The sequence below is a fragment of the Bubalus bubalis genome, chromosome 9 (assembly GCF_019923935.1).
Source record: "Bubalus bubalis isolate 160015118507 breed Murrah chromosome 9, NDDB_SH_1, whole genome shotgun sequence".
NCBI classification, from domain to species: Eukaryota; Metazoa; Chordata; class Mammalia; order Artiodactyla; family Bovidae; genus Bubalus; species Bubalus bubalis.
In genome coordinates this window covers 15,392,736-15,413,793 of record NC_059165.1, presented here as the reverse complement: position 1 = coordinate 15,413,793, position 21,058 = coordinate 15,392,736, and the positions used below count along the sequence as shown (strand labels likewise).

At 40.4% G+C, this 21,058-nt stretch overlaps 1 protein-coding gene across 3 annotated transcripts in view; it reads right to left on the bottom strand.

Annotated features, from left to right (window-relative positions):
* Positions 1–3,695: 3,695 nt before the first annotated feature.
* Positions 3,696–21,058, bottom strand: part of ELL2 (elongation factor for RNA polymerase II 2) — a 74,461-nt gene continuing 57,098 nt past the window's right edge. For all 3 annotated transcript variants that reach the window (XM_025292208.3, XM_044948535.2, XM_044948536.2), the window contains 7 exons: positions 19,154–19,278; positions 18,899–18,986; positions 16,372–16,939; positions 13,784–13,850; positions 9,985–10,156; positions 7,736–7,780; positions 3,696–7,644 (listed from right to left, as the gene is read on the bottom strand). In XM_025292208.3, the coding sequence (XP_025147993.2) occupies positions 7,528–7,644; positions 7,736–7,780; positions 9,985–10,156; positions 13,784–13,850; positions 16,372–16,939; positions 18,899–18,986; positions 19,154–19,278 (1,182 nt within the window). In that variant the 3' untranslated portion in view covers positions 3,696–7,527. The remainder of the gene's footprint in view (positions 7,645–7,735; positions 7,781–9,984; positions 10,157–13,783; positions 13,851–16,371; positions 16,940–18,898; positions 18,987–19,153; positions 19,279–21,058) is intronic.

Below are 21,058 nucleotides of genomic sequence, written 5' to 3'. Positions count from 1 at the left end.
TGAAGATGGTTGTTCTAGGTGCCCTAGACAGGCCCGGCTAGCTCTGTCCTTACAGGAATCCCAAAGTCCTTTGATAATCCTCAAAATGTCTACTGCTTGGAAAGTTACGTTAGTGCCAGGCACTAAAAAGGCCAATAAAAAGCACATGTCAAATTTCAAGAAACATCAGTCTAGAGATGCTCAGACTGCCGCCCTCTCCCTGAGAATTGGGAGAAAAGCTATTGAAATTTGGAAGTGAAGCCAGAACCTGCCAGTTATGATACACAATTAAGGTTAACTTTCTAAACCATCTCATTTTATGTTCCAAGCCAATATAGGCCATTGAGATGTTCAAATTCCAGAGGTGACTAGAGGTATGAATGCCAGTGTTGGAAAGAGCTGTACCCGTTGAAGGTGTCCCGTTCGTTAATCATGGCAAAGGGATTCCCAAAGTAAAATCAGTCTGCTATCAGCAACTCATTCCTAAACGATGACTTTGGGATGATATAGTGGCAACGCACACAAACCTGAATGATACAGCAGGCTTTTGCAGTAACCCAAGTCCTCTGGCCACATGAATTTTAAGTGACATATCTGAATAGCCTGCCTCGTTCATTCTTTCAGGTAATTTCTATTGAGCACCTTCTATATGCCAGGCACCAGGCTGGGAGCTGGAGACCCAGCTGGAGACCCTTGTTCACACCCGTGAACAAGGTAGTCTCTACTCTCATGGAACTTGTTTAATTAATAACATAGTTCAGTTCAGTTGCTCAGTCTGACTCTTTGCAACTCCATGGACTGCAGCACACCAGTGTCCATCACCAACTCCTGGAGCTTACTCAAACTCATGTCCATCGGGTTGGTGATGCCATCCAACCATCTCATCCTCTGTCGTCCCCTTCTCCTCCTGCCTTCAATCTTTCCCAGCATCAGAGTCTTTTCCAGTGAGTCAGTTCTTCGCATCAGGTGGCCAAAGTATTGGAGTTTCAACTTTAGCATCAGTCCTTTCAATGAATATTCAGGACCGATCTCCTTTAGGATGGACTGGTTGGATCTCCTTGCAGTCCAAGGGACTCTCAAGAGTCTTCTCCAACACCACAGCTCAAAAGCATCAATTCTTTGGTGCTCAGCTTTCTTTATAGTCCAACTCTCACATCCATATATGACTACTGGAAAAATCATAGCTTTGACTAGACGGACCTTTGTTGGTAAAGTAATGTCTCTGCTTTTTAATATACTGTCTAGGTTGATCATAGCTTTTCTTCCAAGGAGCAAGCATCTTTTAATTACTGCAGTCACCATCTGCAGTGATTTTGGAGCCCCCCAAAATCAAGTCTCTCACTGTTTCATAATTGTGATAAATGCCACAAAGAATAAGATGAAAGAGAACATACACCAGGATGACGCAAGTTAGTCTGAGAAGTCAGAGAATGCATCCTGGAGGAAGTGATGTTTAAGGGGAGACCCATGGACAGAGAAGCCTGGCGGGCTGCAGTCCATGGGGTCTCGAAGAGTCGGACACGATGCAGTAACTGCGCACATGCACACATATGCACTTTAAAGGTGAGGAGGATGTAGCTAAGTGAGGGAGCGGGGGTGGAGGTGGGAGTACAGAATGGACTCCAAGTACTAAGTAAAGGCTTGGATGGGAGGGGCAGGGGCTCCTGGAGAACTGAAGGCAGGCCAGTGTGCCTAGCATGGAGCAGATGAGACTGCTAGATCACGTGGCCTATTTACACCACAGTGGATTCTGTCAGCCCCCTGGAGTCCATGAAGTATAGTAAAGTGGTCAGCCTTTTTTTTTAGAAGCCCCAACTTTCGAGTTCAAACCTGGTGACCAATTATATGGGCTCAATCTTTAGCAAGAACTCTCTTTCACAGAACAGATAAGGAATTCCTACCACTCATCTCCAGATGCCCAAATCATCCCAAGTATCTAATTACAGTAAGGCAAACCAGCCCGGCCCCCACAGAATAAACCAGGCATCAATAATAACATCTCCCCCATCGCACGGCAGATTCATCTGACCCCAACTTGAGGATTTGGCAATCACAAAATATCAGAACCACCTACTGCCACGGCCCGCCTCCTGCCCCAGTCTCAGGAAGGTAAAACCAGTGGGGCAGGTCCATGTAGGTCGTCATTTAATAAAACCTCAAACGCTCCACCTTGAAACCTTAAGCTTCTCTCAACTTTTGTCCCCTTTGCAATCAGAACAGACTCACCCTGGTCTAGGAAAATACTCAAACTCTCCCCTGTTGCATTCAGCAGATTGCTGGTTTTCAGAATTCCCAAGTGCTTTGCAAACAACTGAGCCTCTTCCATACCCTGGTAAGAAGGCATATTTTCACTCTGCTGCTGAGTCACTTCAGTCTATAGCTGAGGAAAAAAGTTGAACTCAAAAGACAAGTACAATGTCCAGTGTCCAGTGGGGGAGGGAGGGCTGTTGAAATAATTATACCATTGGGAGCCTCATTCCTCCCCGAGGCGCCTCGTAAACCAACCAGAATCATGGCTGGCAGGGACCATTCTGGGTGTTTAATACTAGTGCTCAATGGACGCTTGCTTCCCTTCCTCCTCAGAAAACCTGGAGAAACTGCATGTTAAGGCTCCAACTAGAAGGGTCTTATGTCTGATTCACACTGGATTCCCCTTAGAGCTGGAGCCTGTTATGTCTCTGAGACAGCCTTTTAATATGAAGAAAAGATGATGTGATTCTAAGACGGTAGCCCTGTTCTTCCTTCTGCCTGTCCCCAGTCTCTTTCCAATAGCCCACTGTGAAGATGGTACACATCCACAAATAAAGAAAACACGTTTCCTCAACAAGTATCTTGGCCTTCTTTCAAATTTATCATTTCTGACAGAATTGACTCCCTGAGAATCACCAGTGAGGTATCAACCCAACACACACATTCTAGTCTCCTTTGAATTAAGAGTCTAGCCTGCGGGGTGTTGCTGGAATTGTCACTTTGTGACAGTGACCCTACCCTAAACAGGTATTGACATACAGCGTGGGGGTGGGGCAGTATGGAAATATGGTTAAGAACACAGAGTCTGGAGTCAGGCGCCATCGTTTACTAGCTGCTTGTCTTACAGGCAAGTGTCTTACCTTCTCTAGGCCTCAGTTTGTTGTTGCTTAGTTGCTAAGTCCTGTCTGACTCTTTTGCCACCGCATGGACTGTAGCCCGCCAGGCTCCTCTGTCCATGGGATTTCCCAAACAAGAATACTGGAGCCAGCTGCCATTTCCTCCTCTAGGGGATCTTCCCCGCCCAGGATCGAAGCCGTTGTCTCCTGCCTTGCAGGCGGATTCTTTTACCGCTGAGCCACCTGGGAAACCCAAAGCCTCAGTTTCCTTGCCTATAAAATAGGGATAGCAGGGTTGTGGTGAGGAGAAATGGGACAGTACATACAAAGTGGGTAACCAATGGAAGATCCTCCATAAAAGGTACCTGTTAGTATCGTTCCCCTAGTAGATGCTGCCTTTGGAGGGCATGTCCTCCACTCGTAAAACAAGCAGCAGGGGCTCCTGAACCAAATACTCTGTGTTCCCACTTCCTAGAGTCATCAGCAAGTAACGTCTCTGTCCCAGGAAGATCAGTTACCTTAGGGCATCAGAGAGAACTGTTGTGGGATTTCTTTTTTTAAAAAAAAAAAAAAAAAACAAAACAGAATTAAGAGCTTTGAAATGAGACAACGGAAAAATGAGCATCAGAATTGCAAAGTTAACATTTTTATTGAACTGAAATTGGTGTAGAACAACAGGGGCCACCACAGCTGCTGAGCTCAGTTAACAACTGAAGAGTCCCTGCGACATCTTACCTTCCTAAAACGGTTTGGGTGGAACAACCGAAAACAGCGTAGATATATATGTATAGGTTTTTTAACACTTCAAAATATTTTGAAATGAGCCTCATAGCCTTGTTCAGTTTTCAGGTTACAGAGGACACTGATAACATCTTCTGTTGCCTTCATTTAGTTGTGTCAGTTAATAACTGTTCCCAAGAGGTTCCTCTCAAAGCTGGCTGTTGATTTTTCCCCATCGGGTACACAAGAGAAGGATTTAGAACACTTAGGCAAGTGATACACTGTAAGAACCTTAAAAGTATTAAAGGCAAAACCACACATACGTGACTCAGTACTCATGGGGCCAGCAAGACAAGGCAACTGGCTGGAGAGTTTCAGTCAAGTTCCAGAAGCAAAGAACACACTAGTGGAAGGGCAAGGCAACCAAGCGGAGGGTCGGAACTGATGCACCATTTGTGTCTAAACCTCATTTCAACACCTTACTTCAAACATGAAAATATGCATTTGTTTGACAGAATAAGGTGAAATATTTTAAGGGGAAAGAAAACTCCTATAAAGGTTAAAAGATCAGTCAGAGATGAAGGAAGGTTAATACTGGATTTTTATAATTAATGCACGCAGCAATGATATCAACTGACGACACCAATTACTTCTGTGAGAGCAAGTTCTGAACATTCATCTCTACGAGGGTATTAACCCCTCTCAAGTATTCCAAGGGAGATACATAAGCAACAAGGCAGGAAGTGAAACCTCACATAAAACAAAAAAACCACATCTACTTGATGCTATTTTTGGTTTGTATTAAATCAGCTGCTCATTCATTCTGGAGTTAATTTATGGGTGTTGGTAAAAATCTTCAAGAGTGCTTCAAATTATTTTAGGTGAAATGTGATGAACAAATAATAAGTCATTGTCTCATCTTGACAATGCTATTTTACACTTAACTATTTCTCTCAAAAAACAAAACAAAACTGAACTAAAACAAAACCTAAATAAATTCTACCAGAGTAGTAACTACGTGGCCACCCATTCCTGCAGCAATTATTTGAGAGAATCTAAAAATCTTGCAGTAGGAGATGAAAGATGATTATAAATATAAATATTTTAATAGGCCTATGCCTATCTTTAAAAGAGATGCAGTCTCAGGTAACAGCAGATTCAGAGATTTACACCTCTCAAATTTGCAAGACAGACAGATACACGTTTTGCAAGGATCTGCCCAATGTACACAACAAACATCTAAATTAAGGCTTTTATAGGTAGGTGGTCAAGTCTGTGGGCGTGCAATCCTGGATTTTCAGAAAGCATCTCCAGCTTCCATTGTTACCCAATTTGTAAACCAGAAGACATGCTGATGGAGGTGGGTAGGAGCTCCAAGGGCCAACAATCAACCAACTGGAAGGCTTGCCTTATTTGTAAACAAGTTTTAAAGTAAGAGCTGGCAGTGAAACAATTGAGGGTGCCTCAAATGATGTTGAGAGGAAAAGTGATTTGCGCCTGCTGAGAGATGGGCTTAAAAAAAAACAAAAACAACCAGCTGAATTTCAGTTCAAGACCTTGAGATTTAGAGACCTAAATGTTTAGAGTCACTTCCAAGCCAAAGGTTCTTACACTTTAGCTTGCAGAAGTCACTTGGAGGATACTTATGAAAATGTGGCTATGTGGGCCCCATCTCCAGAGATTCTAATTTGGGGGATGCAAGTGGCCCGAGCACCTTGCTTTTGAGAAACACCACTCACAGCAAGTAGCAGCACACGGTCTTTGATTAAAAGGCCACGATGTCTAAGAAATGACCTCTATGAGGTCATCACCTATGGAAGAATCCCTCAGGAGACTCCACCATAATGAAGTGAGGACCAACTTTATCCCCAGTTTCTTTTCCTATTTTTTTTTCCCAACTGAAAGTTTGATATCAATGAACACAATGATTGTACCAATTCTGAGGTAAAAGGAAGAGCACCAGGGATCTCAATGCTTAAAAAAAAAAAATCAAATTCCCTAAGAGGTCCATGCTATGTAGAAATCAAATTTCTGTGGTAATGTATTAGAGTTAGAGTGCACAGGGCCTTGTTGTAGTCTTTGTATAGTGTACTTTTACCATATTATTTACTCTTTCATGTTAATGTTTTGGAACTCCAAAGACAAAATTCCATCTACATGTTCTCTCAGGTTTTTTTTGGATACCAGCATTTTCTGGTTTACAACGATACACAACGAAGTTATATATTTTTTTGGATGCTGGAGACAAACATCTTTATTAAAGATACCACCAAAATTTTGGCAAACATTTCAAAACATATTTGTAAACATAATGCTTCCCTTTTAAACTGGCAGCACTTTGAAAAACAATACGATAAGACAACACAACTTGTATCAACATTAGTTCAAAACCCTTATATTTTTGACCACATAACTTATGTTCCCACACGATAAAACAAATGATAGTTTAAATCAACGTCAACAGATAAACTCCATGAAATGAAAGTTTGTGCTGTTTGATGAATCACAGTATGTTATGGTTAAATATATCCGCTCTGTTTTATATTCCTGGCACCCAGGATGAAAAAAAAAATTCTTTAAATATACATTTCATGTAGGTAATAGCTTCTTTGCATATCTCTCTTCAAAAAATACTTTATAGCAGTATATAAATAGGTTACCTACACATTTCATGTTATAATTTTGCCCCAAAACTATAGATCTGTTTCATTTTCATAACATCTCAATTTTGCCCAACATTAATAAAGCTGACAAACGGTTGAAATGGAAATGCTTTTTGTCTTCCATGATAGAAGTAGCAATTTGACAGGAAAAAAAAAAACACCTACAGTAACACTCGTCAGTTGTTTCACCTGAGCGTTTGGCCTACTGAGAGTAGCAGCTTTTCTCCTCCATGCACGCTCACATCCATACCACCTCTGCACACACACACAGGTCGAGCACACGCGTTCAGACGCTGGTAGGCCACAGTGTACTTCCCACTGCTCTAATCAAATGGGAAGCAGTGTAGCTAATGAGTAACCACACTAGGTACACAACTAGCAAACACCTTAAGGCAACCATTGCAATGGGGGGTTAACTTGCAGGGCGATTACTGTTCTAGATCAAGTCAGCCTATATATACACGTGTGTATACAGATCTATACACGTACTCACACACCTTTCTATTTCTTAACCCTCCAAAACAATGTTTTAACTTTTTTTTTTGTATTTTGTGCAAATTTCTAAATGTTCTACCATTTAAGGCAAAGAGTTCGCATTAAGAAAGGTCAGAAAATAGGCTTATGTTTATCCAAAAGCATTTCACCTTGCATGTTACTGCCTTTTTTTTTTTTTTTTTAAAACATACATAACTTTGAAGTGTGGACACTGGATCCCTAATATCTAAAAAAAAAAAAAAAAAAAAGAAAGAAAATCATTTCTAATGACAAACACAGTTTTTAAGGAAAAAAGTTGATTTGAAGTACAGACACTGGATCCCCAATATCTAAAAAAAAAATTATTTCTATTGAAAAACACAAGTCTTAAAGGTGAAGAAAGGACCAGAAAAAGCAGCTTCAAAAATGCAAGGAAGCAAAGTAAAATGGGAAAGCAAGGAAAAAAAGAAAAGGTAACTCAAGTTTACTAATACTGAAACTTTCAACAGGCAAAGTTTCATTTTTTAGAATTTTGAGAGCAATTCATTTGGAATTTTAAATAAATAAGCTTAAGTTTATTCACATCTTCTGGTCCAAGCAGAGCTCTAGTGCCATGACTCTGCTTGCTGTTGGTCAAATTCACCTATTAGTCTTTTGATGTGAGCTAGCTTGTTATGAAGATACTCGCATCGGTATTTTTCTTCGTGGTAATTGGGACTAGACTGTGGATGAAAAAAACAAAACAGGGGTAAGACTATGGAATTCGTAATACTTTCTCAATGAGGTCAGAAAACTAATAGTGATGATACCTACCTGCTTTATCTTCTGATATTCTTGTAAGACTTCTTCATGAACATTCTAGAAAAGTAATAATTAGAAATCAAAAGAGAACTTTTTTTCTTTGTGGTATAAACAGATAACTCACAACTGGCAAGCAAACATCCACTAATCCATACAAAGGAATCCTATGCTATGCTAAGTCACTTCAGTCGTGTCCGACTCTGTGTGACCCCATAGACGGCAGCCACCAGGCTCCCCCGTCCCTGGGATTCTCCAGGCAAGAACACCGGAGTGGGTTGCCATTTCCTTCTCCAATGCATGAAGTGAAAAGTGAAAGCGAAGTCGCTTAGCCGTGTCCAACTCTTAGCGACCCCATGGACTGCAGCCTACCAGGCTCCTCCATCCATGGGATTTTCCAGGCAAGAGCACTTGAGTGGGGTGCCACTGCCTTCTCCGAAGGAATCCTAAGAGGCCATTAAAGATGAGGGGAGTGCTGCATGTGCTTACGTAAAAAAGTTCTCTAAGATACATGTTGTTCAATGAAAAAAGCAAAGTACAAACAGTTTTATATAGTTTGGTATCATTTGTTTATAAGGGAGAAACAAAATATTATGTTCTGAGAATTTTTAATGAAATCAGATAATGTAATAAAGTATCTCAACTTACTGGAACATAAGACAACAGTGCATCTTATTGATGATGACATCTTAGGTTCAATTAAATATGGTATATTTGTGAATTTACTTGTGTATATCTTATAATCACACAGCCTTCTGAAAGAATACACTGGGAACTGGTAATACTGATTTCCTCTAGGGAGGAGAATTGAGTTGCAAGGGAAGAGCTAACCTTTATGTACCATATGACCTGATATACTATGCATCTAAGCAGTTTCCAAATGCTTACATTTGTTCTGCACAGCTATAATCATCTCACTCTATGGATGGGATTTTGAGTATTTTCAGGCAAGTAAGTAACCTTCCCAAGGTCACACAAGTAGAGCAGAGGTAGGAACCAAAGGCAAGCCTCCTGGCTTCAGAGCTTGCTCCTAACCACTAAGCAATTCTTAGAATTACATTTTAGTTTAAATATAATTGTGGTACCCTAGTAAATAACTATATAGAAGGAAAAAAAAAAAACCTCCTAACCACTGTATCACTAACTTCTTGCACTCCCAACCACCCACTCCTCTACAAAGTCTTCTATAACTTTAGGCAGCTTGTTTAAAAGATGGCCCACTAATAGAAGATATAGTGAATCTCTAGGGCTTCCTTGATGGCTCAGCTGGTAAAGAATCTGCCTGCAATGTGGGAAACCTGGGTTCGATTCCTGGGTTGGGAAGATCCCCTGGAGAAGGGAAAGGCTACCAACTCCAGTATTCTGGCCTGGAGAATTTCATGAACTGAAGAGTCCATGGGGTTGCAAAGAGTTGGACACAACTGAGTGACTTTCACTTTCAGGGCATAGGTGCTTTTTCTTGGGTAGGTTCCTGCTGGAACAACAGTGGACTATGATGGAGACACCATTTGTGGCTGTGAAGTGCGACAAACTTATCTGTCCTACACAAGGAGGGGAACTCCCATTTATACCAGTCCTTTGGCTGAGGGCTCTAAGAACACTGTGGAGGCGGGTGAGGCTTCTCCTGCTCGGTGTCAGCTGTAGTAATATTACCACTTAAGGTAGTTAAGTGAGAACGGATTAATACCTGCTAACAAATGTCAGTAGCTGGACTAGCTGGAAGCACCCAGCTTTTCATCACTTAAACCCCAAACCTGAGTGGTCTTAGGCTCCCTTTAATATTCTATGCCAGACTGAGGTTTAAAATAAATAAATTTACTCAAAATAGTAATTTTGGGGAATAGTATCAGATATAAGAACTATAGTCTGAGTTGAGTAGGTAACGCAATCAAATATTTTGATGAATCCCAAATCCAGCTTTTTTTCCCCCTATTTAGTCATCTGTGTTTTTCTTAGTACACTACATGTTATGTCACGGGAAGTATATTAGTATACATTATATATTTTATACATATTATATAAAAATAGTGATTTTTTTTTTTTTACATTGGAGGAAATAGAGGCTCATTGTGTTACTTATTTTTAAGAACTGTTTCAAATATTTATTTTCCTAGCTAATTCTAAGTCAAGGCCAAAAGCTGCAGAGAGGCTGGTCTGTGAAAGGACCTGCTCTGAAGGCTAGCAGGACGTCTGGGGATGGGCAGGGCAGAGAAAGGAAGAAGGCAAAATATGAAGTCAGTCCACTGAGGAACACATGTGTTTACCTGGTACTCTTTTGAGCCTGGAGAAAGGCGTTTTCGCTGTGCATCCAGTTTGATAAATCTTCTAGCCACAGTCTCCATCCTGGCATGCAAGGCCCTATATTCATCATACTCAGCGTTGAAGTCATCCTTGTAATTTTGGCGTTGCTCATAGGAGACGATGGCAATGTATTTTCTAATAAGACAAAAGGTAAATGGAGAGGAGCTGTAGAACAAACATGACGCACAATATTTAAGCCAAATATTTGGAAACCACATCTGTGCGTTGTTTCCCTAGGTTGAGTCCCACTCTACCACTGCTTGAAGCCTGCCACTCCTTCAAAGACCTTTCAAGTGAAACTATCCTACAGCAGAGTTTAAAAACCTCAGTGAAGGAGAGTAAATGTGGGAAAATAAAACAAAACCATGGTGGCAATGGAATTACAGTGCAACTAGAAGACAGCACTTACACAGGTAGCTTCCTAAGGCTTTCTGTGCTCGAAATAACTGACTACCACGTTAGCGGCAGCGGCCAGCCCGTCCATTAGAGTCACGTGGAGAGCAGAGGGCTGGTGGGGGACCGAGAGGCCAGAGAATGCCACACAGTCACCAAGGGCTGAAGGCAGAGCGCTCTCTAGACCCGCTGCTTTATGAGAGGCAGTCTCTGTCTTTGGCCTTGCACACCTGCTGCCAGCAAGGTGCCTCAGGCCGTTCCCTCTGCCTTTCCTCCCATTTCTGGCAAGGCAAACATAAAATACAAAAGGGGGATTGTTCTACCATTAAAAAAAAAAATAAGAGAGCAGGAAAAATAAAAAGGGGGATAAAAGGAATAATTCTCTAGTTCTTTTCAAACTTTTACTGCCATACTATGTGTAACAGAAAGCCAGTTTTATACTATCAGTTTATTTTCTTAATAGAAAGGCTACAAATATTTTACTTCAGGGTGTGAGTATCTCTAGGGACCTAGAGAATGAAGGTCATCTTCCCAGTGTCAGTCTGTTCAGTGGTGGTAAGTAAATCAATAATATTAAAGTTTATATCATTTGTGGATCTGGGTCTTTGCAGTCTGTGCTCCTGTCATGGGATGCAAAATTCCCTTGATTTTTTGAGATAAAAACTGAGATTTTGAAGCAATTTCAGGCAGGAGCTTCAGGGTGCCCTGGGGGTATACATCTATTCTTTACTAAAGAAGATTTTGGGAGTTCAGTCCTCTCAAGAATGGTTTTAGACAATCTTACCAGTTTTGTTTAAAATGCAAAATAGCACAGATGTCTATTTGCAAATGTGAGAAAAGTGATGCAGTGAGCAACCTTAATGTCCTCATTAATATTTTTATTCCTGCTGAGTTAGACCGTGTGGAGGTTTAATTTTCTAAGTGTAATTGAGACAGTGGTAGTATGCTGATTTAAAGCCGCCCTGCTAGTATACGTGCTATAAAAGGAACCTCACCAGCCAAGCAGGGAAGCTGTCCTCTCTAGAAAGGTTCCTGGGGATAAGCATTCATAAGCAAAATGGCTTAGCTGAAACTCAGGTTCCATTTGTTATATAAAACATTTATCCCACTTTCTTCAAAATCACACCTGAGGCCACACCTTCCTTATTTAATTTAATTACCCCCTTAGGGAAAAAAGTACCAAAGTGGCCAGCAGTTGTGTTGCTATTATAGAAGATTATTTGGTTATACTGACATTTTAATGAAAAGCATTTCATTATTTTTAATAAAAATTGTTATGGTTCTGCAGTTGGCTCTTAATGTAGTGATGGAATAAAATGTTAAATACTTTGGATAAGTCACAACCACAGTCTTATTAAGAAGTGTTCATATTATAAAAAAATTAGGACTGTTGTGGTTCAGTATGAATTATTCAGAGGCTGGTCATTAAGGGTTTTATAGGATGTCCTTTTGGTTTTCTTAAGAAACAGGTTTAAGTTCTATATTTTTAGTGATTTTTCTGAAATTTCATGCTTTATCACCATTTTAAGAAAATCTGCAGTATTTATAAAAGATAGCTTTGGTTAAAATAAACTGCTTAAGTAAATTAAGCAATCATGGAGGTTATATATTTTCATGATTTTTAAAAGAGCTAGAAATGATAAACATATAGAAATGCAGAGGCAGATATCTGCAGCAACCATCTGTAGATCAGTAAATTAGAAACAACTTATTAAGTATAGAATTAATTGCTTAAGTTGACAAAACACAGCGAACACTCTGAATACATGAGGGAATGGTTAGAATTAGTTTTGAGTCTCCCCACAAGATTTTGTTCTATGTAACAAATATACAGCAGTATTACTATTGTATAAGAGGAATTCAAAATCCGTCGAAAGAGAATGAGAGCACAGCACTGCAGCTGTTATTTGAGGGGGCCACCTTTCACAAGACTTGAAAGGGAACGCATTTGGAGAGGTGACCCCCCACATCAGTGGAGCCAGTCACTGTCCCCCATCCATCCCTGACCAGGCCAACTCAGTGGCAGTAGCTTTTCCAACTCACCGCTCTCCCACCACACCCCGGCCCCAAACACAGACTTTTAAGATGAGAGAGTATTCAGCATGGTTTCCTGGATTCCTTTTAGTTAAGAGATGATAACCGGCATTATCATTCCATGCTGTATCATTCCCAAATAAGTATAGCTTTCACCACTACTGTTAAGCAAAGTAACACATTTTTAGTGTAAAATGTTTTCTACTCTGGAAATGAACGTTTCATTAGACACGGAGCACTAAACCGCATAGTTTAACTTTGCACACCATGAGATGCTACTGATAAACAAAAAATGTTCATACAGCCCAGGTTCCATTTTCTAGTCTACATGTAAGCTATCTGTTAATTTTCTAAGCTACTGGTGAGTAAATCTGTGTGTTCTTTCACTCTCCATTTTTCTAGACTCTTGCAACTTAATTATTTTCTTCTTACAAAAGCCTTTGAGTCTGTAAAAAAAAAAAAGCTAGAATTATGTGTCCAAGTTATAATTTCTGTGATGACCAGTTATAAGAAAGTCCCCAGCTTAGCATTTAGCAACTTGTTGTCACAACAAGAAAAACATTATAACTAGTATTAGAGCGAAATGAGCAAATTTTACTGCTCTCTCCTCTTAATTTTATGGCACAGCTTTATTTAAATCAAAAGCCACCTATCTCTGCTGCTGCTGCTAAGTCACTTCAGTCGTGTCCAACTCTGTGCGACCCCATAGACGGCAGCCCATCAGGCTCCCCCGTCCCTGGGATTCTCCAGGCAAAAAGACTGGAGTTGGCTGCCATTTCCTTCTCCAATGCATGAAAGTGAAAAGTGAAAGTGAAGTCGCTCAGTTGTGTCTGACTCTTAGCGACCCCATGGACTGCAGCCCACCAGGCTCCTCCGTCCATGGGATTTTCCAGGCAAGAGTACTGGAGTGGGGCGCCATTGCCTTCTCCTTTGTATTAACTGCAGAGGCTGAAGCACTTTAACAGTAATAAACTGTCCCTTTGGGGGCCCAAATGAATGACTGTGCACTGACAGACTGTCAGCTTTGAAGCGTAAGATCCCTGAAATCTTCCATAATCAAATGCTTGGCCTGGCCTCAGAACAAAGGACAGGCTTCTCTATACTTAAAGGCCACTGAGCAGAGCTCAGGGCAGGGGCAGGCACAACCTGTTGAAGCCGACAAGAGTGGACTGGGGATGAGCAGGCTTAATGGCAGCCTTTCAATTGCAGGGGTGGCTCCAGGACTCTATTTATTTCTGAACTTCTTACTGTTCTGATTTGCAAATTATGGGAAAAGAGTTGGCAAAGTTTCTAAAATTGAACAGTTCTCCCCCACTGGCAGACATTTGAACTTACATCAAATAATCTGGGAGTTCAATTGTTGAAGAAGGCTCCGTGGAGGCAGTGCAATCCTCTTTAACTCCTGCAAAAAAGAAAAAAAATTTTTTTTCAAGCGTTCACCAAACAGTATGGTTACAAAATGCCTATAATTCTAAAATAGATCAGAAACATCTGGAACACTTTTCCTCAAATTCTATTCTTCCATCTCAATAAGCAACAGTGAGCAAGGAATACAATTGAGCACGAACAATAGAGGCCCTATCACCAGCGCCAGCAGAACCGACGCCAGGCATTGAAAGCACCCTGGCTACTGCAGTGTCTGCACAATAAAGGAATTCCATCTTAACCCAAGGTCAATCTTCTATTCTTTCCACAACAGTTGTGGCATCTGCCCAGCAATTCAAAGACTGTGGTGGCAGATGCAGCCAGACAATGGGAGATACAAACTTTATATCAACATCTACTTTTTGTAGGATTCAAATAAGGCAGATGAGATAATGAAGTCAGGTAGCAGACTGCTTCCATCACTGTATTTTTGCTGCTATTCTTTTTGTATGCAGACAGTGCAATTGGGCAGGAAGTCTTCCCATCAATTTAAAGTAATTTAAAATGTTATTAGTGAACAATTTACACTCCTCTAATCTCTAACCCTCATAGTACTACATGGTTTTTTTCTTACGAGGCCAAAATAAATAGATAAATCAAGTCAGTCACTCAGAATTACTCTCTGAATCCCTCAGTATTCCATTTGTTTGAATGTACCATTTCCAGAGGGTATGTTTAGATTTTTTATTAGGGTAATTTTTTTTATCATTCAAAGTAGAATTAAACTAGTAACTCAAACCCAAGCCCTGCCTGCTGGCAAAACATACATGTTCAATATAAAACAAGAGTGAGTATTTAATAATTTCTTGGTTTAATATTTTAAAGGACAAACCACACCAAACAAATTATGCAGACCTTGTGGACTTACTGTGTGTGCGTATCTGATTCAGGCTTAGGTAAAAGCTTGTTTTTACAACAGCCCGAGTCTTAAAGGAAAAGGCATTGAGTGCTTGTCACCTGGCTTTTCCTTTGCCGCAGACATCAGATAAATTTCAATGGGTGCACAGCATGTGGGTCTGCTGGTCCATCCTTAGTGAAGGATTTAGAGACTAGGTCTGCTTCTCTCGGCTTCCAAGTGGGAAAATAGTCAAACTCTGCTGTAGGACTCAACGTTCTGGGATCCAGTCCTCCCAGCAGATGCCTTTGACTCAGGATTACCTTCTGATGGTGGGAAGTGTGGAGTGGAGCATACCCAGGAATCTGGCTCACTGAGCACAAAGTTTCATTATTCTCTTTTCTTTTCTTGATCTGGCAACTTCAAGTATGATAGTGTTTGAGGGAAAAAGCTTACAACTGACTCTTGGGCTACTATATACTACCACGCTGATCTAAATATTTCAACAGCTATGCTTTGATGGGCAATATACTCAATCCACGTCAGTAAAGGCACTGAATCATACTATCCCCATAATCCAAACTTCTCTTCTATGGTTAAAACGGTCAGTTAAATCTAAGTACCACAGGCTTTCAGTATTATGGGTGAATCACATAAAGATAAAACTCCTTAAAGTCTAGTCACTGAAGTACATTTTCTAAAGTTGAATTTTTCTGGGGAATTTTACCTTAGTTATGCTGGGTTTAAAACTGGTAGCAGTCCTAAATGATGAGCATGGATCTTCTCTATGCTGGTGTGTAAGACATTACGTTTTAAATATATGGACTAAGAGAAATCTAATTATGTCATTAGGTTTTAAAGACTGCTACACCTTAGGTAAGCAGTGTTTCTACCGACTAACTGTTCTTCAGAAGTAAAGCATGATTTTAGGCTTCTTTGGGTCTCTAGATATTTGACTTTTAAAGCTTCCAGAAATTTGAAATGGTTAAATTTATTAATAACAACTGATGTTAGTTTACTCAAACAATGTTCTCAAAATTGGGTGGGGGGGTGGAGAAAAAACACTCAAATCAATCAAGCTAGTCACAAATAGCCTTGCACAAGACAAATTGCTTTCACTCTGAATGAAGATGATGCTACGGATCTCCACATGTAATTTTACCTCGCCTGTTTTATAAAGAATTTGACATTTCCCCTGTGCTATTATTAATTAAAGCAGGGTTGACCCTGTTTCTTTGGCAAAGAAGGAAATGAGTATTTTTATTGCTAATTGTGTGTCTGGTTAAATCAGTTCAAGAATGGCATATAATAGGTCACGCTGAGGTTGCGCAGTACTGTGGCAGCTCTGGAGAAGAGCAACAAAGTCCACCTTCTCAAAGGGGGTCCCTGGAGGACCAAAGGTCATTTTCAGATGTCACCATCTTATTAATAAATACAGAAAACCATGGTTAACAGTTGGCTAAGAAGAGACAGAAAATGACTACTGTAAAACGGAAGACAAAGAAACTTGCTCCAAAGGACAATACTAAAATTAATAACTAAACAGCAGGTCATTTGATAAAAAAGCATTACTAATTCTAAACAGCACACTCTCACACTCAGCACAGTCCCCTCTTCCTGTTCATTTAACCCACAGAGTTGGGTTTTTACAAATGCAAAATACCTTCATTGGAATCCGGATTGGAGTCGTTCAGCTTGGCAATTTCCTCTTCTCTTTTAAGGTCCTCTTCCTTTTCCTCAATCATCTCAACGTCTTGCTTTTTTATTTGGTCCTTTTCCTTGTGTTTTTTAGACTTCTTCTTGGACTTTTTGTGAGACGAATGGTTTTCTTCCATAGGCTCTGGACACTTTAGTAGAACTGAACCAGGGGGTAAGGTTTCCAGAGAAGTCCTAGAGGTATATTTGTCTTGCTGGTCCTCATAGATACTACCATCTTGACTAAAACTGTCAACAGGTAGGTCTTGAGTCCCCCGGCCTTCTGGAGTGCTAGGGGAATTGGAGTTAGAATTTACAGTCTGAGGCGGGTTGGAGACAGGCAGGTGGGTTGAAGGCAGCGGTGGAGGCGAGGGGATGGCAGCAGCTGCAGGGGGCGGGGGGAGGCCTGCAGCGGATTTTTCACTGGTGGGATTCAAATGGCCATTTAATGTTGGCGGCACTCTATTTGTCAGGTGAGATATTCGAGCCTTTTTATTCATTAAAGGATCAATGAAATCTGAGTCCAAAAGCCGTTTCTAGGGATGGTGGTGAGGGGGAAACAGAGAAGAAAAAAAAAATAAATGAGCCGGTTTGCACTAAAATGTAATACATGTGTCACTCGTTACCATATGAACTGAGTAATTTTATTCATACTTAAATTTATAACCAATTTAAATTCATCACCAGCATCGTGTTAACTATTCTCTGAGCTTAAGGCACAACCTACAATAAGTTTTCATGTCTAGTGCAAAAAAAAACAGAATCTGGAAAATATGGTTTGTTTCTTTTTTTTTTTTTTTTTAATTTATTTATTTTTTTGACTGCACTGGGTCTTACTTAGGGTATGTGGGATCTAGTTACCTGACCAGGGATCAAACCTGGACCCCCTGCATTGGGAGCATGGAGACTTAGCCACTGGAACACCAGGGAAGGCCCCCCTACCATGTTTCTTGAAGAGATATATCAGATTATACTTTCTGATCATGTAACCCCACCCTCAATTCCTTGAGAGACTGCTGCTGCTGCTGCTAAGTCGCTCCCATCGTGTCCGACTCTGTGTGACCCCATAGACGGCAGCCCACTAGGCTCCTCTGTCCCTGGGATTCTCCAGGCAAGAACACTGGAGTGGGTTGCCATTTCCTTCTCTAATGCATGAGAATGAAAAGTGAAAGTGAAGTCGCTCAGTTGTGTCTGACTCTTTTTGACCCCATGGATTGTAGCCTACCAGGCTCCTCCATCCATGGGATTTTCCAGGCAAAAGTACTGGAGTGGGTTGCCATTTCCTTCTCCACTTGAGAGACTAGGCCAATTTATGTGGATTATATCACTCAGGAAGTGTATTAAATAGAGGTGGCCTCCTCCTTCTGCTGGCCACAGCTGACCTACTTATATTCAGTGAGAACCTCCTCTGAATATAACCAACCATTATTGGTTGTCAGAATCAACAGGGGAAGGAACAGGGCAACAAGCCTACATTTATTTGATCTCTTTGAATGTGCTAAGATGCTGCAGTTAGAAGTATTTTGGCTGTTACTTATTATTTCCCCTGTCCTAAGATGGGAACAACCAGCACCTTCAAAATAGTTTCTCGATAAATCTCTATCATTGCTGAAATACTATCCACTTCCTCCCTGGCCCCCCTTAAATATATCTCTTCACTGGATTAAAAGATAAGTCTTAACAACTGGTACATAAAAATAATATGGAATTTCTGTTTCAAAAAAGTAAAGAAAAAAAATCATGCTAATATCATCCTAATCCAGCAACAACAATAACAGTATTTAAAATAAAAAGGCAAGTCAGAGAGTTGATCCCCACTTCTGTCCCGTCTCCCTAAGCCTCAGGAGGGGGGTTCAGGGACAGGAGCACTCTGTCTACAGCACTGGGGGAGACAGGTCGGTCTCACCACTAGTCCCAGAGACCTGAGAGCGTTCGAGGTGGTCTGAGAACCAGGTGGGCTTGAACTCTTACGCTGCTCACGATCTCCACACCTTCTTCCAACTGAAGGGGGAAACTCTAAGCTGGAATGGAGTCTAACTGGAATAGTCTGATTGGGATCTAGTCAAAAAATGCTTTGAGAAAACATATATGGAAATGGCAGAACTTTTTATTTGCTTATATATTCAATTTTCTCTATAATCTAAGACTTGATATGAGGCTGAATAAATATTGTCTTCTAGTTAGTGATTAAATGGAAAAGTAGATAATCTCAACAAAATGAAAACTTAAAGAACCGAATAGCAAGGTAGACATTAAGTACCTTAATGACAAATAGTGCTATGTAGTGGCAAAGAGTTCTGGGTTGGGAGCTGGGATCTGAATTCTAGAGTGAGAGCTCTGTCTGAGCTAGTCACAACTTGCTATGTGACTTTGGGTAGGGAGGCTATATAGCTTTTTCTGGGTCTAATTTCTCTTACGTGTAAATCAGAAAACCTGAAAAAAAATGGTACCTAAAGTCCATTTCAGGGCTATGATTATATAAGTTTATGCAATACCTGAGGAGAAGATGCAGTGTCTCTACTAGAACATACAGGAGATTCTGAACGGCTGGTGCTGGCAGCATTCTGAGATGGGTTTAATTTTCTGTAAAGCATACACATGTCCCAGTTAGGGAGACAGTTTTCAAATGTTCATGATAGAAAGCCTACCCTTACTTCTTTTTTTCCATCTCAACCCTAAACTAACAATGACTAAAATAATTACTTATTTGCATCATTTTTAAAGGCAGGGGGGAAAAAAAAAGAACTTACCTTGAGAGCACTGACTCTAATGACCGTCTGTCTATTTCATTGTATCCAGGCCAGTCTCTTTGAAGCTCTTTAAAAACATAATCCTTTAAGGTGTATGAGAGGTCTTTAGGATTCAGATTGGCTACCTGGAACATGGTGTGAAAACAGAACATTAGATCTTTTTGCGATTTCCTAGCCTAAAACAGGCAATCTTTTGGATTTATACTGAAAATAACTATACCAAATGGCTCCAAAGAGACTGCTAGCTTTGCATATGCCAGATCTCAATAAATACTATTTGACTTCACTTGGGGAATTAAATAAAACTTTATATGCATATTTATTTTTTTTTCCTGGATGGCTGCTGTATGTTAAATAGTAATTATACCATTATGCAAAAAGTGGACGAAGGTTTTTTTAAATAATTTTTTTTCCCTAGTCAAAGGAATCTAAGACAGTTTTCTTAACAACTTTGTTATTTATTTCTGGCTATAACTCCATTGGGGCTTTCCAGGTGGCTCAGTGGTAAAGAATCCACCTGCCAATGCAGGAGATGCTGTTCCATCCCTAGGTTGGAAAAATTCCCTGGAGAAGGAAATGGCAACCCACTCCAGAATTCTTGCCTGGAAATCCCCTAGTCAGAGGAGCCTGGCAGGCTAGTCTGTGGGGTTGCAAAAGATTTAGGACTTAGCAACTATACAACATTAACTCCATTACTTTTGAGTCACCATACAAGTCCCTGACCACTTGTGTTAAGTAGAAATCAAACAGTGCCTATATGCTGGTTTACAAAACTTTCCCTTCAGTAATCAACAGAAATTATCTTCATAAATAGTATCAGTTCTGATGATCTTTTTTTAAAATTTAAATTTATTTATTTTAATTGGAGGCTAATTACTTTACAATATTGTATTGGTTTTGCCATACATCAACATGAATCCTCCACGGGTGTACATGTGTTCCCCATCCTGAACCAGTTCTGATGATCTTGTGTGTCATCTTCTTGGCTTGCTAAGCTTGCTCCTTATAGCTGCCAGTTCTCCTGAAGAACCACTTTTTCAAAATCCTTGAAATTCCCCCAAACCAATAAATGGAAACAGAAACCAAAACAACCCCCAAATTACTGTTTTTAGTCAGCCAGTTTATTTGCAAGTGTAATCTTTTCCTACAATTCCTTGTGCGCCCAGGCCCAGGCTCCATTAACAACATAAATGTATGGATTCAGGGGCTGAACCAAGAGTCATTTCCAAGGCTGGCAGAGAGGTATTCTTTTATTTTCCTACTGGAATGGTCTTTTTAAATAACTTTACTTCTTTCCAAGTCTTTTAAAAGTACTATAAATTATAATAGATATTTTATGCTTTTCTCACAGCTCAGCTGAATACTAACAATGTTGATATACAGTAGAAAATAATAGGCTTCTCTTAAAATTTAAAAATAAATTAAAATGAGATACAACCAGATTTCTCAAAGTGAAATAAATACCATGATTTTACAGTCTACATTCTGCTAGCTCCTAATTTATAACTCCAGCTTCAGTTGCCCTCTGGCCCAGACCCTTACATGTAACTACCTACTGAATATCCGTCTCCATTTGGGTATGTCTAACAGACATCTTCCAAAGAGAGGGCGTGTAGACAGGACTCCTGACCCCCCTGCACACGGGCATTCCTTTTCCTTCACTCCCTATTTCAGTCAGTGGCTCAGGATCCATTCAGTTGCTCCATTTTGTTGTTCTGGGGCAAAGTCCAAGAACTGGCATTTTTAAAAAAGCTCCCTAAGGGATTCTAATCTGCAGCTAGGACTATGCTGCAGATCTAGACTATGCTCAAGCTTCTATCAGATAGTCAGCAGTAATGGCACTCATGCCTCACTTGCTCAGGAAGTAAGTACACCTACATTTAAAAATTATATACACATACACGA